We start from the raw sequence: 18,847 nt of genomic DNA, 5'->3' as shown, positions 1-18,847 counted from the left end.
AGAATCATTTATGTAACTAAGGTTGGATGATGGTGTTGCAGTTTATTTTGCACAAATAAGACAGAATTTAGATGACTGATCTGTTGTATACAAGTAACTCCTTTCTTTGATCTTGTTTTCCTCTGGCAACTTTTGACTGGCCTAAGCATACTTGACAGGAATGCAGTTTTTCTTAAGGGCTTGAATTTTCAGGGGCACAGAATGCATTTACACATAGAGTTATGGCATATTGCAGAACTTCGTAACTTTAATACAAGAAAAAGTATTTTAAGCGACAAGTATAAATCTCTAATGAAAATATTATTTTATACACATGTGCATAAGAGGGTAAAGGAAGTATTATAACAAGTTCAAATAGTTTGTACTGTTTAGTCACTGCTTTCATCATGTATAGTAATAAGATGTGTCCTTGAACAGTTTATTTTTGCTATGAGACTAAAAATGTCCATGCTGATATTCAATTTCCCTGTTAATATAAAGTCCCTTTCAGAGGCAAGGGACATTTTATTTATTTATTTATTGTTTTACTTGCTGGGGTATTTGGTATATAGTGTCTCAGTATCCTCAGATTTGTACCTCCTTCCCCTTAAATCCAGGTAACTGTTTCCTAGTTGTCATTCCCAGTCCCTACAAAGTCAGTACTTGTAATAGGGCAAATGACATAAGGTTAGTCCTAGGATAATGGAATAAAGCAGATGAAGAGAAGAGGCAGTTGTTTCACTGTGGGTTGTAAATTTACTTCCATGGGGAGTTACACTTCCAGCTGTGGCTGATATGTCTGACTGAGTCATTTAATGCTTTGCTGCCAGTTATAAGCTTAGCAGAGAGGGCCTCTTCCATCTGTAGGTGTTTGAGTCTCATTGTGCCTGATGTAACCCTACTTTTCAATCACTTGCATCTTTCTAGCACCAAATACTACAAGATGCTTATTCTGCACTAACTCTGCATGCTGCTTGTTGTTACCCATGTTGTGGAATTATCTGCTTACCAAGAATCTAACCACTTAATGATGTAGTGACTGCAGCAGATCATCCGCTCAGCAAGATAGGCTATTGCATATCATGGTCATGGTACACAGTAGACACCTGTTACGTTTTGACTGCAGTCATTTAATCTTTTATCTAAAATGTAGAGAGAAAGCATACTGTGAGACATCCCTTTCCCACTCCCACTGCAGAGTATCAGAGTAAAAGATCTGGGACTTAAGACAATGAGTGTTTTACACTCTGTAGAACATAAGTGCACGAGTGAAAAAATAATGAAGAGATTACCCACATAAACTGTTCTAAATATGTCACTACAGAAAAGACTGATAATACAAATTCAGCATTCATAATTTTCACTAGGTGTTGTAAATGCTATTGAGCAATCTTTCTGTGTTCCCCTTTCTTATGAGTAGCTTTGGTTAGCACTTTGTACCTTGAGAGATTTTCAGGAAATTAAATGTATACCATTTTCTCATATTTAACATTATTTTGAACAGTTGTTTTCATATTTTTAAACAGCAACATCACAAAATAATCCTGCTGATGTATTATGCATTTTCTCCATAATGATCTTTTTTGAAAGTCATAATCTGCTGATTCAATGGAACTTTGTCTGTATCGATACAGTTTTGTCTGTAAAATAATAAGCTCAAGTGAGCAGCAGTTACACAAGAGGCAGATGCATAGTTGTCTGTACCTGTAATTACAGATCTCTTAACTTCAGAAAAAGCTAGGCTTCCCTAAAAGTAGATAAATTATGTATTATAAAGTATTCACTTGCTAAATATTTTCAGTAAGAACATCAGAAAAATCAAAAGTATGTGTACAATGTTAAAATATAATGCAGGTACAGAGAAGGGATTTCAAATACAGAAAGCTTATTTAATGGGGGGAGAGAAAAAGGAATGCTCAAATACTACACCTTATCTTTGAAGTTTTATGGTGATTATGAGTAAGACAGAGCCACTTAAAAAATGCAAAACAAACAACAACAACAAAGCCACACCCAAAGCCCCCAAAAGCCAACAACATAGTTATATTCATGCTCTTATACTTTGGTTTCATGTAATTCTCCAACTTTAATCCTTTGACATGTGCAATAATATAAGTATTTCTAGAAATAGGCCCTGGGAACATCCACAAAAATATATTTACCAAAGTATCACCTTTGCACCATTTTTAGATACATAAAAATGAAGATTAAATTATATGTCCAAATATTACAGTAAGGGTGAATTAGTGTCAACAGGTGAAAACCAAAAGTCAGTGGAAGAATGGGGAAGTAGTTGCACAACATCAGTTAAAACTTCCTTCAAAAGTGAAGGCCATGAGAGTTTTTATTACTGTGTGATATCTTGATATTACCATGTTAAGTCATTACATTTATGTATACTAATTGGTTTTCAACTTTGTATTTTATTCCCGACTTGATCTAGTACGAATCACACCATGTGACTTTTAATTATTGGGTTTTTAATTCAGAATAGTTCTACGTGCAAACAGTTACATGGAATGCACAAAAAGGAGAGTAAACTGAAGTGAGAAGATACTCACAATCCAAGGAAAATTACTGAAAATATTTTTCAGAAGTAGTTACTTATATCTGAGTCCATTATGGCAGCTTTTTGTACACTTAGTTTTCAAGATATTAAGTTTCTTAAAGCATGAAAACCTCATGAAATTCAGCAAGGCCAAGTTCAAGGACCTGCCCATGGGTCAGGGCAATCCCAAGAACAAATCCAGCCTGGGCGAGGAGTGGATTCTCCCCCTCTGCTCCGCTCTCGTGAGACCCCCCTGCAGTGCTGTGTCCAGCTCTGGGGGCACCAACAGCAGAAGCACACGGACCTGCTCGAGCGGGGCCAGAGGAGGCCACGAGGATGCTCAGGGGCTGGAGCACCCCCTGTGAGGACAGGCTGAGAGAGTTGGGGGGTTCAGCTGGAGAAGAGAAGGCTCCGGGGAGACCTTAGAGCGGCCTCCCAGGACTGAAAGGGGCTGAGGGAAAGGGGGGAGGGACTCTTGATCAGGGAAGGTAGGGACAGGATGAGGGGTAACGGTTTTAAACTGAAAGAGGGCAGATTTAGATTAGAGAGAAGGAAGAAATTCTTCCCTGTGAGGGGGGTGAGGCCCTGGCACAGGCTGCCCAGAGCAGCTGTGGCTGCCCCCTCCCTGGCAGGGTTCAAGGCCAGGTTGGACGGGGCTGTGAGCAACCTGGGCTGGTGGAAGGTGTCCCTGCCCGTGGCAGGGGGGTGGGACTAGATGATGGTTAAGGTCCCTTCCACCCCAAACCATTCTGTGATTCTGTGCAAAACTTGACATTTTTAAAAGAGTTTGTCATAAATGTATACCTGAAATGCAGGTATACAAGATGCATTTTGGAAATGTAGTTTGATTCCTAAATGGGAGATGAGCACTCTTTAAAGTATGTTTTAGGTAGATGCTGAAGGATAAGCTAGATACAAAGACACTTTTAGCAAAGTCAGGAGATTTCAAATGAAAACTTTGCTTGTATAGCATCAAAGTAATTGTTCATTCTTGTCTTTCTCTAGGTGTTGCTTTTGTCCTGATGTCAAATTAACTCTGATACATTATAGCATGTATTATTTCTGTATGCTAGGCATACAGAAAAGGTAAATTTTCAAATAATTCTAATAAAGAAAATGAATTGTACATAACAAACAATTTATAATTGAGACAAGAGAAGCTGGATAGCAGTTGTTTTTAAGCAGTTATTTTCTGACCATGCGATTTGGATAGACCAGCCATACATTGAAAAAGAATTTAGGAAAATGACAATTACTTTATCATTAGAATTCACTATGAACAGTACAAAAAAAGTTACTCTTCATTCTATAGCACTAGTGAATTGACACAAGGGAGAAATATGGTTAAATTATACTACCCTCTTTGCACCACTGGCCATATTTTTCCAGTTACTATGGAAGTGGATTGCTTCCTAAGTGTGGCCATTATTGTTCTCTTAATAACTAGGTTTCACATAGCTACAAGGTTTTAAAATAGTGTTTCCATCTTGCATTGTCCTTCATTTCTAAATCAATGATAGTGTGCCACATTATTAGGAGTTAATTTCTGCTGTTGCTTTGTAAAGATTTTTGTTATTATCTTTTCACCTGTTTTCTTAGGCTTTCTCCTGCTGCTTTGCTTTGGTCACTGAAATAGTAAAATGTGCATTTTTTTTTAATCTCTCTTGTCACACCGATTGCTTGTCTGATCTCTCTTCTGTGTATTTTATATCTTCCAGGTTTAGTTTGTTTGCTTATCACTGTTTCAGTCATTGACAATGATCAGCATTTAGGATTGGGTCTGAACCTCTTTGCTAGTCTCCTCTGTATTTAACATGCCTTCTTCTAGCTTTGCACACAAGAGAGAAGAGGAAAGATGACAGCGGCCTAGAGAATCAGTTGACTTCAGCTGCTTTTCATTGGCACTTGATTCATGTTGAAATACCGATCAGATGTCTTCTGTAAAGCATTTTAAGAATGCTACTACCAAGTCAAGATAAATTATGTGGGAGTTTTATTTCAGCTCTGCTGTCCCTACTCCACATTTCATGTAATCATCATACTGGAAAGACCATGTTTATCAGAATTCAGACAAGATCTTCAAAATAACAGTCAATGCATCACCTGGGCTTTGAATGAATTTCCCTCATACTCCTCACCTACTCAAGTAGAGGTTTCACTGATGAAAGTGCTGACTGGTCAGCCTTTGTGAATTACAAAAAAATACCTGCCAAACTGAAGTTAGTGTAACTCTTCTGACTTTAATTTCTGAACCAAATACTCTGAAGGAAGGTCACTTAGGGCTTGTGGGAAGAGGTTCTGAGTTTTAAAAACTGTCCATGTCTTCATTGGTTTATAGACCTGATTTTAAAAAACCCCAAACTATTCCAGCATTTAAATGGTTTCTTTCAGTAAGAGCTTTCACAACAACACAGGAAATAATATTCTTTTAAAGCTTATCTCTATTTTCCTGTGTCTGTTTATCTAGTAGAAGTTTGTACTTGATTCATTTTTTCCACCTGTCATTACATCAGTGTAATCACAGCTTTAGAAGGCATAGTAAACATGAGTTTGAGTTGATGTTCATAAATACCTAAGTAAATTAATTCAGCCTTCAACTCTGTATCTGGATTATTCATCTCAAAGTCGAAGCAGTGAACTCCCAAATTTTAGAGTCTTGTGAACTTGAAAAGACACTGAGGAGTGTCTCTTTGCTGTTGGACCTCTTCTTTAAAAGAATTCATGTGCAGGAGTCTGAGGAAAGGTCAATTCATGATTTTGGGAAGGTTTATAATTCTGTACCTGATTTAGGCACCTTTCCCCAAATTATTTTGTGGACGCATCTGTGTTCTGTGTCTGAAACAAGGTGCAGAAAAAGTTCAGCTTTTGCAAAGCCACCTAAGAACAGGCAATGCCAATTTAAGAGTTTTTTTGGTTTTTTGTTTGTGGTTTGTTTTGTGTTTTTGGGTTTTTTTACTGTACTCATCTCTTTGTTTTATGCTGCAAGGAGCTGATGCACTAATTCTAACTTGTTTGCTAAAAATAACTTGGAGTTCCAGATCTATATTTTAGGTTTATCACCTATTTGCACTTCAAAAGCAAGGACAATGTACAGACCTATTTTACTGTTAAACAGAGTCATCATCACCGAAGGAATAGCCTTGAAATCCTACTTTGATTAGCAACATGGTTTTTATTAATATAAAATTGTTTGCTGCATCTCAGCCCCTCTGTTTTATTTTGTTTGAGGGAGAATCAGGTTGAAATCAAATTTTTATCTTAGGATGACATAAATTTTCAGCTTTGTCTGTCATAAATTATCTATATACATTGCAGTACTGTTCTGTTCCTATTTAGAACGTACATCCAAGTATTTGAAACTAAGTGCAGGCAAATCTATTCATTTGGCTTGCTTTTGAGCCAAAATTTGGAAGAAATTTCTCTGACAATACAATAAAGTAAAGTAGAAGTAGCAGGAAATTTAGAAAGGTGAAGGAGATGTCATGGTTGAACAACTGCTGCTAATTCTGTTGCTGTCCTAAGACAAAATCTTGCCTTTTTATACCCAGATTAAGCCTGGAGACTTTGTTCTTTGAAGATCATCCATAAATCTTCAGGCCCAAGAGATTGGTATGAACTGTAGATTAGAAGCATCAGTACCTATAAACTCAGGAAATATCACAAAAATTATTGTGGGTAAAGGAATTTCAGTAATTTTAGATCACAATTATTTGATGAGAAATTAATTCCATATGAAGTAACTGAGGAAAAGTTATCATAATTAAACACCTGAAAAGAATATATTTGTAGACCTGTGGTGATGATTAAAATTAAGGGAAAATGTGACAAGGGGAGAATGTTGAACAGAAGAAACACCTAATGACATTATCTGTATGAGAAATCAAGATCCTGTCTTTTGGTTAGTCTAGATCAGTGTGAACTTGCAAAGCAAAACTGAGCAGGAATCCCCCAGTTCAGAGAAAAGGTAAGCACCAATGATCTGTTACAGAAGCAAGGGAAATTAAATTATATTACCCTGTGACAAGATAACACCTTTCAGTAATTTTTCTCAATAACTTACTCTGAAGTCAGTACATACTGTGTTTTTCTGAGCTGTTCTGGGACATGCTCTTTTACCATCTCTTTTCTAGCTATGTCTTATCCATTATATCAGTCATAACTGGTAACTGATGTTATGTACATCATGAACATGTAAGTAATGATTAATTCTCCAACCAAATGACTTCAACTCTCTCATCTAGGATCAATGTTTAGTTCCTAAAGTAGGAATATGCTGTCAGTAATAATTAAAATTATATTTGCTCTTGTTTTCATCAAAATCTTGAAGTGTTTTATAAATATCTTTTTAGCTTCGTACTTGTGGCTAGTTAATTAATGCCCTGTTTTGGTGAAAAGGGAGGCTGAGGCATATATAAGTGAAATCATTGAGGTAGGACAGCATGGAATTGGCAGGAGCCAGGAATAGAATTCAAACCTACTGCATAAGTGACTTCCAATGACAGAAATAGATACACCCTTTAGGCAAAATACAAATGCATGAAAATATTTGGAACTTGACAGCCTGGAAGTATTGCATGCTTCCTGCTAATATGTCATTCCAGTATATCAGATAAAAATATCTGTGAGAATGAAAGGGATATTTACAAAAGATAGCTTACATGTTATTATATTGGATAGAATCCTGTAAATATTTTTAGTATTTTCAGTAATTTTTACTGGACAATCAAGTACCTCAGTATTTCTCGGGTATCCTTGGGGCTTTTATGTATAGCTAACATCAAACCACAAGTTCTTCACAAAAAATTGTAAAATATGACACACAAGAAGTATGTCCATATTATGAAATAGATTCACACTTATAAATTTCATGTGTGTTTAAGTTACTATTATTTGTATTGTATCTTGCATGATATTTCTGTACTAAAAGACAACATACCTAGAAGTGTGGGGTTTTTTAATGTAACAGATTATCAGCACCATACCAGATTCTGCCCAAACAGGATAATTAGGTGACATGTTTTACCGCAGGTCCTGGAATAGTGTCTAAATACACATAAGTGAGGAAATTTAAAATGTTTCAGAAATGGAGGACACCCTCTTCTACTTCAACAAAAGACTTTGGGAGTGAAGGGAAATGCAGCTCTTTGAGCAGCTGGAGCTGAAGAACTTGATTATGTGAGCTGGCAAGAAATATACTTTGTAAATCAAAGGAGAATCTAGAGCAATATAGTTCTACAGAAAAGACATGACGCTAAAAAGGCCTTGACCCAAAACTCCTACTCAGAAGAGTAAATGGGGATGCTGACAGACAGAATAACATGTGGGTGTCTGTGATTCTGCCTAGCTGTGTAATTTTTTTGTGCTGTCTAAAGTAGACCATTCTTTTTAGAATCCCCCCTTTTTTTTTTTTCAAAATCTTGAACTGTGTGTCAAGCATCCGGCAGTTTTGTAGAGATAAATGTACCCATGCGAGTGAAGCATTAGAGAAGAATGTATTTACTTTCTTGTGGGTAGCATGGGGCAGCTTGCAGAGGAAATTGCATTTTCCAGAATAAGAGTTGATCACATAAAAGGCCAAAAAGAATGTACAATAGCCTGTTCAAACCAACATAGTCTAAAACTGTGGTGGACACACAGCACAATTCTGTGAATGTACAGAGATTGCTTCAGAGCGTGGTGATAACCTGCAAAACCAGTATTGAGCAAAATCAGGCTTCTTGAACTTGAGGTGATTTGGTGACACTCAGCATTTTACAGATCAGACCCTTAATTCAGCTGGCCAGATTAGCTGAGCTAGTGTTAGAAGATTAGGTCTAACGATGTCCTAGACCACTGGAAAGAAGTTCATCTGAATGTGTGGGATGATGCAGTAGAGCAACACATCACCCTTAGAAGTCTATTACCTTCCAGTGCCACAGTTACTGTAGCAGTTAAAATTGTAATGTCCCTCTGATCACATTAAAAAAAAAAAGGACTTGGCAGGATGTAACACCATGTATAAATTACTTTATTTCCTTGATCACATTAACATTACAGAGAAGCATTACATGGATGGAAAGAAAATATTCTGTAGGTTTTCACAAAGAATTTTTTTCCTCACGGAAAATCATAATGATAACAAAGGATGTCAGTCTAGCCAGTCAAGTTGTTGCCCTAGTGAAGCAGTGTGCTGCTTTGGACTATTGCTTGGTGGTTAAATAGGATTTGTTGTCATAAGCCTGCCAAAAGCTGAACTTTTGCTTTACCTCCCTCATTAAGAAACTGCATTTTGCCCTTACAAATTTTTTTATTTTTGGTGGTGAGACTAAAATTCATTTCACTGACTATTCTGTTTCTGGTAGTGGCTCATCAACGGCTGCCTAAGGAATAGTATAACAACAGAGCTGGGTAGAGGTAACACTATCTGCTGTGTTCTCCCAGCCACCAGTGCCCAATGACATTTACTAGTCCTCCTCTTCATTTTTATCTTTGATGTATCTAATCACTTTAAAGCCAGTACAAAATTCAGGCGTTCACAGCATCCTATAGAAATGAGTTGCATAGCTGAGCAAGACTAGTATAAAAACTGTCTGATTCTGCTTATTTTGAGGGCACATTCTGACTGTGTTCAGTGCTCTCCAATGCTTCTATGTGATAAACAGAACAGTACGTATCTCATCTCTATGGTACTTTCGATTTTATAGGTTCTACCATATCCCTCCTCAGACACATGGTGTCCCCTGACTAAAGAAACAAGGTCTTGGGAACAATCTATTAAATTGATTTGATAATTTCTTTGTCACATTTATTTGCTTGTTTTCTTCTCTCTTTTTGTATTTGTTTATCTTTTTGAGATGCAAGGCTAGAACACTACACAGAATCCAACACAAGGATACAGCATTCCTTTGACATTGACATGTGGATATCCTGTGGTCTTTTAGTCTTTTGCTAATACTTCTAATTATTGAATTACTGCTTTTTCTGATCCTACTAAACATTAAGATGGTGGGGGTTTTGTAGACCTGTCTGTTACAAGTATTAGATCTTTTTCTTGATTGGTAACATCTAGTTTACAGTCAGCAATTGTATTTGAACAGTTAGGATTGTTTCTTTCTTGTCTTCATCTCTTTCAGGCTGCAGTGTGTTGGCCCACACAGTGTTTGCCGTAGAAATATTTCAACTTTAAAACTTTTAAAAAATTTACCTATGAAGCAGAGGGAAATGTATCACTTGTTTTCAAAATTGTAAATTGAATGAAACTGAATTATTTAAATAAGCTTTATAAATATTTAGAGATGCAATCAATTTTTGATTTACAAATGTACTGTGCTGGAAAGTTAGACGAAGAAATTAGCTTTAGAAACATGACTTAATCTTGCTGCATTAATAATGAGCATAAATAGGTCTGCTTTTCAAGCTAGAAGGATAATGTTCACACTCTGGTAGAAATAACTGTATATTAACTCAGCTTTGAATGTGTTTTTATAATCAACCTGAGGAGGAACATGGGCAGAGGTGTCATCTTCCCCTCACCACCTCTGAGAAAACCAAAAAGCTGCACATAATCTTTTAATTGGGAAAATGCAGTGGCAGCTTCTAAAGAATAATGTAGGTACAGGAACTCTTTCAGCTGTCAAACCCATGAGGAGGCGGCAGTAACACTCTTATAATGATTTGGGTTTGTCACATAGCAGGTAAAATTGTGTTTGAAAGAATTGCTCTCTCTGTTTTCTCAAGAATAAAATTCAGTGTGCAGCAAAGGAAAAGAACTTGTCTGAATTTTTCAATGGAGATCAAGAAATTTTTTGACAAATGTGTGCTTAAATTTTTTTAACGTATAATAGACTATAAATAGCAGGCCATTGCACAGCATGTCATCTGGTGTGTACATGTACATGTGAACTTTGCTTCTTCTAGTGTGTTCTGTGTTTAAATGGGTTTTCATCAATATCATACGTGGTTGGAATAGATTCCCAGAGATTACATTCATTTATCTGTATCATTTCTTTTCTTTTTCAGGGTGTTCTTGAGAGCCATCAACAAATTTGCAGACACAATGAACCAGAAATTTTTAGAGAATATGAATTTTGAAGTCCAAGTAAGTACATTTTTTAGCTGAGCAGAGGTAGCTATGTGCAGATATGATCATTCTGGTCTGTCAGAGCCCCTTCTGGTACTTTATATCAGTATCAAAATGACTGTTCATTTGAGTATGGCAGGATTAGGCCATGTTTGATATGACATGAAAATCAAGCTTTGATTATTTATGGTAACGCACCCAAACAGAGAAGTTTTGTACTGTGATTCTCTCAGAATTGGCAAGCAGAAAACTTTTTTTTTTTTTCCCTTAACCAGCCAAGTGTATACTGGAAGGCAATCTCTGACATAATGTGTGTAGCCTTTACAATGTCAGCCCTATGTATGTAGGGCAGAAAGGGCTTTAACTTTGATTCTTAGGGTATTTAGCACTTAGAATTTATTTTTAATTTTAACTTGTAGTCTTCCTTGATAACTTTATTTATTATTTTCATTTTTTTTCTTTTAGTAGTTATTTCTGAAATAATTTTAAATTAGGGTTGATTTTTTTCTTTTAGTTTGCTTAATATCATTCTTAAAATTATTCCATTTCACTCTTTATGTTAACTATGGTTAAGACTGAATGTTTTAAATTCAAAAATGCTTCCTGATTACAAAAGCTAATCTGTTCATTAGATAATTTACTGACCCTAAACATGAACTTCAGAGAAAGTTCAGGGCTCTGCCGTCTTAATTTTCACAAGGAGTCTCAAAGAAAAGATGTGAAGGGTAATGAATGCAATTCCGATTGGACACAAGAGGAAAATTTTTTGCAATGAGAACAATCAGGCACGGGAATAATGTCCCCAGGGAAGTGGTGGATTCCCCAACATTGGACACTTGTAAGATTCAGCTAGACAGGATGCTGGGCCACCTTGTCTAGACCATGCTTTTGCTAAAGAACGTTGGACTAGATGATCCTTGAGGTCCCTTCCAACTTGATATTCTATGATCATTTGATTTCTTGGGGTTTATATTTTATGGTTAATCTTGCAACTTGCAGTCTGTTTCAAGTGATTCTGCTGTACTGCATGTGAATGTTAGGCTTACTGTGCTAAAAGCTGTTTGGGTATTGATGTCTCAGTCCTTGACATTCAGTATCTTGGCCACAAATAGCTACAGAGCAGTCATGTAACTGGTTCCACAGGAAGAGTTTAAAAGACAATAGTAAAAAGAAAGGCAAAACAGTCCATTCATACTTGGCTACAATAGTCTTCAGATATGAAATGTAGAGCTTGTTCCTCATTTAGTTCATTACCAATTTTGTACCTTCAAGAGACATGACTTTACAAATGTGTATATGTATAATGTTCGTTAGGATTTTTTAATCATAGGGAAAGATGTTTCTTCTGACAAACTTAACTTTTTTTTCAGTGAATATCCTTGCTGGAAACTCTCAAATCCTTGACATATTTATGAAATAATCTATTTCAGGCTATATCAATTTAACAACAACCAATTTGTAACCTGTCATTTCTGTGACACTTGATTATTTTTACTGCACGTTGCATCAGTAGTTTTTAAAAGTGAATAAAATAGGTCTAGTGGACATCAGTATGTGCAGGCTACCAAAAACATGGAGACTACTATAATGACTGTGTATTTCAAAACTCTATTAATGCGTACACTACCTCTTTCAGATGTTAAAGCAGCAGTCTACACCTGAACTTTCATTTCAGATAAGTTTCCTGTGGCAATTCTGTGTATTCCAGAATATTATCAAACAACCAGGGACATTGTAGTTCAACACTGAACCTTGTAGTTCAAGGAAATGTGTTAATGCTTGCTCTTTATTCATGACTTGTCAAATATCTGAAGGCTTTGAGTAAGCTAAACAACATTATAGTAAATAAGTAGTGCTATCTAAAGAATTGTAGTACCCTTATAGTCTTCACTGGGGACGTAAAAGTACAAGTCACCTTTTCTTCAGTGAATAAAAGCTCTGCAAACTCCTATTTTAAAAGCTGCTACTGGACTAAAGAAGGTCTGAATAGTGCAAAGCATAATTGTCTCAGGTTCTTAATTAAAAATTAACATTTTATTTCACACTATTACCATATATTCAGTCATTGTTAGCTGACGATTTTAATGTTTGAAAGGTTATTTTCCTGTGTTTCATATTTACATTTTTTGAAAAACTTCTTAAATCAGTGTCCTGCACCTACTCAGACTGAAAACTTTAATATAGAGAAGCAGTTAAAACTAAAAATGTTATTAATCAAAATTATAAACTTGAGAGGTCCTTTACTGCACCTTTTTAATGTTCTGAGGACCAACTTCATCCAAAAAATTTTGAACAAGAATTTTGCCTAACTATTCTAGAGACTTTTATGCTAAGAGTAGACTGTGTATTTCCTAACATTCAGTATTATCCTTAAAGTTACAAAACTTTCTTTAAATGCTCTGAAGTATTGGGCGTAATGGACAGGAACAAAGAGTGGAAGTGGTAAGGTGTGGAAAGAGGGATAACTTCAACTAATTTTTCTAGTAAAAAATTTTTGAGGTCATAGCTTAAATCTTCCTACTCTGCCGTATAAATCCGTTTCTCTTTGTCCTGCCCTTTTTGGTTGTGAAAAGTTTGCTCTCAGAGGAGTCATTTTTCCTGTAGATTGCACTTACTTGAATTGTTCTCCAGTTGTTTGAATACTGAAGTAATTTGCTATAGTCCAAGAAAATTTTCCTGCATCATTAGAAAATGAGCAAATAACAAAAATGAGAGAGACAGTGTATTTTTTTATATCAATATATCTTGGCTGTAAGCAAGCATGAGCAGTGGTTAACTCAAAGTAAATGATAAATCTCTGTACTTTATAAAATAGTTCACTTTACACTATAGCTGTGTAGCTATATTTCTGGTTTTATTTGAATGTATATAGAAAAATTATGAATTGGGACAAAAAAATATGCTTTTGCCATTTTGATCTGGGAGAAAATTCGGAAATAGCGTAACTTCCAGTTCTGTTAAGTGCTACAGCCTGATAACCACATGGCCTGTTGCCCTGTGGAGCAAGGGCAGCCCACCATGCACTCCTGCCTCGCGGGCGTTTTGGTCAGATCCCTGAGCCTACCACAGGAGGAACAGAGTATGCAGGAAAAAGAGCCTGCGCAGGTTCTCTTATGACTATAATGAGTGGCCAGATACCGATTACAGGAAATCTAGGATATGCTTCCTCAAACTAGAATTGAGGCGATCTCATACCATGGAGTGGAACTTAACCTCAGTTCTTTACGTTGGGCTCTTTTCTCAAATTCCAGAGAGAAAAATGTGATCTTGAAATGTGCTTCTGCTATTGTTGAACCTGGCAGAGATTTTAGTGACCTTGTTTGATGTGTTTTACAAATGATGTCCAGCTGTTTCCCTTGATATGAATTAAGTCATAGGAGTTGTGCATCTAAATTTAATCTAATAAGTAACTAATACAGATTTTAAAACTATATTACTGCATATACAGTTTCTGTGAAACAAATGGCTTTTCATCGCCCCCCCCCCTAAAAAAAAGCCCAGAACAAGAACTGATTATTCAAGGGTCAGTGATTTAGTATGCAGCACCCTTCAGGCAATCTACTCTCCTGTTAAGAGTATGTGTGCTGTTGATTTCTGGTTTCAGAGAAAAAGGGATGATTAAAGTTCAGCTTGCTACTGAGCATATGCATCAAGAACAATGTCTCAAGATTTTGGAAGCTAAACCAGAGTAAACTATTTTAATATTCCTGGTTAAGGGTAATTTAAACTGGAGAAATAGAATATATTGGAACAGGGGAAAATAAAGGTGCTTATCAGTGAAGATTTTTTTAAAAAAAAGAAGTTAACATCTTTAGATTCTTTGTAAACAAGTGAATAATTTATACTGTTTGTAGGATGGTGTTTTTGAATCTAATTATTAACAAATAGTTGAAGATAAATAGGAGGATTTTTTAAAAAAACAATTTAAAACACAGTGATATAGAGGTGAGGATTTTGCTATTGTCTGAGTGATTACACGACAATCTATAGCAGACAACTTAACCAAACAAAACAAGTTGACTGTGAAGTAATTGAGCAACTGGAAAAGGGTATTTTAAATCTAGACAAAAGCAATGAAGACTTTTTTGCTACTCTATTGAAGCTTGTTAAATGGAGGAAAAAAAGGTGCCTGGCCTTTTTCTTGTTTCCAAAGTAAAATTGCTTTTTTTGCTCATTATGTGATTCAGGCAGAAAGGACCTGTGAAAGGATGTGGTATATCTGATGAACAGTGGTTACAAACCTGAAGTTTAAAACTATGCATAAACTTAAGGCTATAGTGATGAAGCTGTTATATACTTGAGAGACAAGCACCACAATTACGCACAGCAAAGCAGTTATGTGCTGTTAAATGTTCTGCCGTAGTATGTAATAAGTTTGGTTCACTGAGTCCATTTATGTAGAGAGCATTTTTTTAAATTCCAGTGCATTGACACTGAGGTTGTGATTGCAGTGGCCAGGCAGGAGGTGCCAGAACTGCTGTTTGGGTTGAGAATCATTGTTCTTAGAGGTAATTAAATAGCCATCTGATGCCTGAGATTATATGCCTGCTGTGTGAGGGGTTTTTTTTGAGTTTTGCATGCAGAGTTTATACACTGGATGTATTCAGATTTATGTCAGTCACTCTCAAAAAAACAAGCTACAATTAGAGATTGCATACAGCAGGTATCCTCCAGTGTCAAAATCTAGAACAATAAAGAAGGGACTAGCTAAAAGGCATTTGTTATAGAACGTTTACTATTGTGCTGATAAAACAACATTGTAAGCTCCAGAGCAAACAATTTTACAGGAGAGAAGGGAGTGAATTTTCATTGATTGACCAAATATAAACCATGAAATTAGAATGAACAAGGGCTCACAATATTCATGGTACCTTAAGCTTGTGTATGCATACAGTACAAACAGGGAAAGAATCTTGCATAATACATTAATGTGTGTTCTTCAGTACTGAAGGTAAACTGGAACATGAAGATTTAATACACAGAATCTGGAGTTTCAGTAGGAAATATTGGAATAAGTAAAAAACTTCAATATTTAGCTGTTTATATTCTATTCCTGTCTCTGTATTTGAGATACGTTATTGACTTGTATTTATGGTAGCTATAAACACAATTGTGTATTGAAACAGATTACTAGAAAGGCTAGGAAATATTTCTCACTTAAAGATTCTAAAGAATGAATTCAACAGACATCTGTCTGAAGCAGTTTAGCAGATCTTGCCTTGGGATACGGAGCTGTATTAGCTGACCTCTCACGTTTCCTTCCAGATATATGTTCTGTGTTTACAACTAGAAAGTTCACTGAAGTGTAAATCATGTCACTGAAGGTTTGCAGCTATGGAAAGCAGAATAGTTTAAGAATCTTTATTGAAAATGAGCATACTAAGATAATGTAAGGAGATATATTGGTGGTATACAAGAATAATACAAAAAATGTTAGGAAAGCAGATCTGAGGTTAGGCATTTTTCTGAAGACCATGACTATGTATCTTAATGGTGCTTAGTTTTTTCTTTGAATTCTTTGTTGTATTTGTGCCAGTCCTATCTGTGTGGTTTTAAATTGTTTAGATTTTGTCTTTTTCCTCTTACTTTGTTAGTGTTTGATCTCAGCATTATACTTTTAGTATCCATAAGGATTCTCTTAATTGATTGCAGAGCTGTCTCATCAGCCAGGCAGTATCCACACTGCTTGCCACGTATTGGTGCTCACTAGTCAGGATCATGTTATGTGCTTGTAAGAGGATTTGTGTTGTGGGTTGGCTTTGGTGTTTTTTTGTGGGGCATGGTGGGGTGGGGTATGGAAGGGCTAGCTCTTTTTCATTACATTCATGGTATCCTCAATAAATATCTGAGAAGTATATTTCATATGTGTAAATCGGACTATTCTGGGAATTTTCAGTACACTTGCCTTTTACATTTTGTGGCAATTGTGCCATCTTGTTCAATCAAAAAATGCTAGTTTCATTTGACTGTGTTTCAAAACGAATATTATATGCATACTTCAAGGGTAGCCCCCAGGGTGTTGAATAAGAGTGAACAATCAGGGAATAACATGGCTTTCCAAAGAAAAAGTGTCTTTGTACGCCTGTTTCTATAATATTTTATACCAAAGAACATCCATCAAGTTGATTTGCCATTTATTTGATTCACAAGGATTTTTAAGGAAGCAAATATTGGACAGTAGTTCAATTTTGAAACCAAATACTCTCTGTCCATATGGATATAGATATGTCAGTATGAAATAAAAAGTATATTCAAAGGTGAATTAATATTTCCTTTGTTGGTATATAGAAATACAATGGTTAAATGACCTTTCTCTTTACCAGACTTCTTAGTTGTCAGCACTTTCCTTATTTTTGTGAAATCAGAACTAGGAAAGAAGATTTTATTACCTTTCTTTGTGCCAGCAGAAATCCCTGTTTCAACCTCCAAGTCAAGTTTTTTTCCTCTTAATTTTATTTAATTTGAATGAACTGTAAACCAGTCTTCCATCAACAGAAGAATGAAGATAACAATGCTGAATGCTTCACTTCAAAACTTCAGTTAAATTTTCCTATGTGCACATTTGCCTTCATAGAACCTATTTAGGTGTCCTATGACATTTTTTTGTTTCTGTTAATAGCTGATGTCATTAGCCAGGTGTTACTTTTGTCTAGGAGAACAGAGTATTTTCACTCTGTTGTCACAGTCAACTCATGGCTTCATCACCTTTGGTTTTAGAAGTCTTGCTCTGCATAGTAAGTATTTCTATTCAGCAGCTAAACACAACAGCACTGTAATGCAGTCAGCACATATTTCCACCCTTAATGCCACTCAATTTATCGAAATGACTTTTTTGTGCAAAGTGCCTTTTATAATGTTTCTGATTGGAGATGGCAGCTTCTGACATATTAGGGACAGGGAAGAGCGAACAAATAGAAACCATTTTGTTGTGGTCAGGCATAGCTATCACAGAGTTTCTATTTTGGAAAACACAGTGCTATTGATTCCTGTTCCTTCCTGCCCTTCCTCTCTGATAGCAGTATTTTTACAGGGCATTAGAAAGGATTATATTTGTAAATCCGTACTGTTATAGCAATTTTAACTTTGTATTCATCATCTATATTCATGCCACAGAATTTTACTATGAAAGGCATAGTCCACATTCCATTATAAATCAGTTTGACTCAAAAGAAAATGCTTATTCTTCATGTTATTCCTATCTTGCATGCACTAGGCACCATTAATAACTCAGCAGTAATGAAATGTATTTTACCATCACAGAATTACACAATTTTTATTTAAAATCTTTGGTTAGAAACCCCGAAATCAAAAGCTTCACTGCATTACAAATATACAAGGAAAAATACACACTATATTGTGCAAAAATGTATGTGAGAGAGTGATAGACATTGTAGAAAACCCTAGGAGATGGCTGATGCAGAAGTTATTAGATAACGCAACCTTTAGAAAACTTAGCTAGCTGTATTAACTATCCGAGTGATATTAGAACGGTTATATTTTTATATGTTGTATTTTGTATTGTGCATTTGAAAATTATCAATCTTCAAAGTTTAAAGTTCATCTTTGATGCTTCTACCAACATATAGCTGGGTCTTCCTAGAGTGATCTATGGTAAGTAATTGATTTTTTTGATCTTCATGTGCAAATTTCTTTGGACTTTGGACTTTTTGCTCAGAATGGAAAGAAATATGCAGGGTATAAATTGTGGATAAATTTGCATACATGAAACTAATTTTTACTGGATTTGGCAATGCCTTGTTTCAGAGGTTTGAGGTGTTTTCCAACATAGGAATGAGAAATGTCTGGAGTAGAAACTATGTGCAAGTATTTCTCTTAAATTGCATCATTAAGCAAGAAGGATATGACAAAAACAGGGAGAGAATGGGATTATGACGTGAAAATTTTTAAAGACTAAAAATGAATGAAATAAACTTTTGTTGTTTATATAATGTGCTATGTTTCTTCAAAACTTGTGTAAGCTTATTTTCATTAACTTGGAAATTTTAAACCTTTGTTCTCTCCTTTTGAATTACATAACTAATGCAAAAAAATTTTGGCAGAGGTCCCAGAGAATTTTCATAATTCTTTACTTCGAGATGCTTAATACTCACCTGAAAGAACACATTCACCTGTCATGAACCAGTCTACAAACCACAGGAATAAACCCTAAATATTGTGCTTGTAAATTCCAGAATTTATTAATGAGTTGTAACTCTGAAAATTTTATTTGCTAAGACCCCACTTAAGCAGAATGTAATGCT

At 35.6% G+C, this 18,847-nt stretch overlaps 1 protein-coding gene across 1 annotated transcript in view; it reads left to right on the top strand.

The window, feature by feature from the left end:
- The window catches only part of DOCK2 (dedicator of cytokinesis 2), a 197,500-nt gene that overhangs the window by 123,312 nt on the left and 55,341 nt on the right, over window positions 1-18,847 (top strand). Inside the window, exon 30 of the mRNA XM_074916479.1 lies at window positions 10,526-10,604. Coding sequence (XP_074772580.1) covers window positions 10,526-10,604 — 79 coding nt within the window. The remainder of the gene's footprint in view (window positions 1-10,525; window positions 10,605-18,847) is intronic.

Source organism: Athene noctua, chromosome 12 (genome assembly GCF_965140245.1).
Source record: "Athene noctua chromosome 12, bAthNoc1.hap1.1, whole genome shotgun sequence".
Classification (NCBI taxonomy): Eukaryota; Metazoa; Chordata; class Aves; order Strigiformes; family Strigidae; genus Athene; species Athene noctua.
This window is presented reverse-complemented; position numbering and strand designations above follow the sequence as displayed.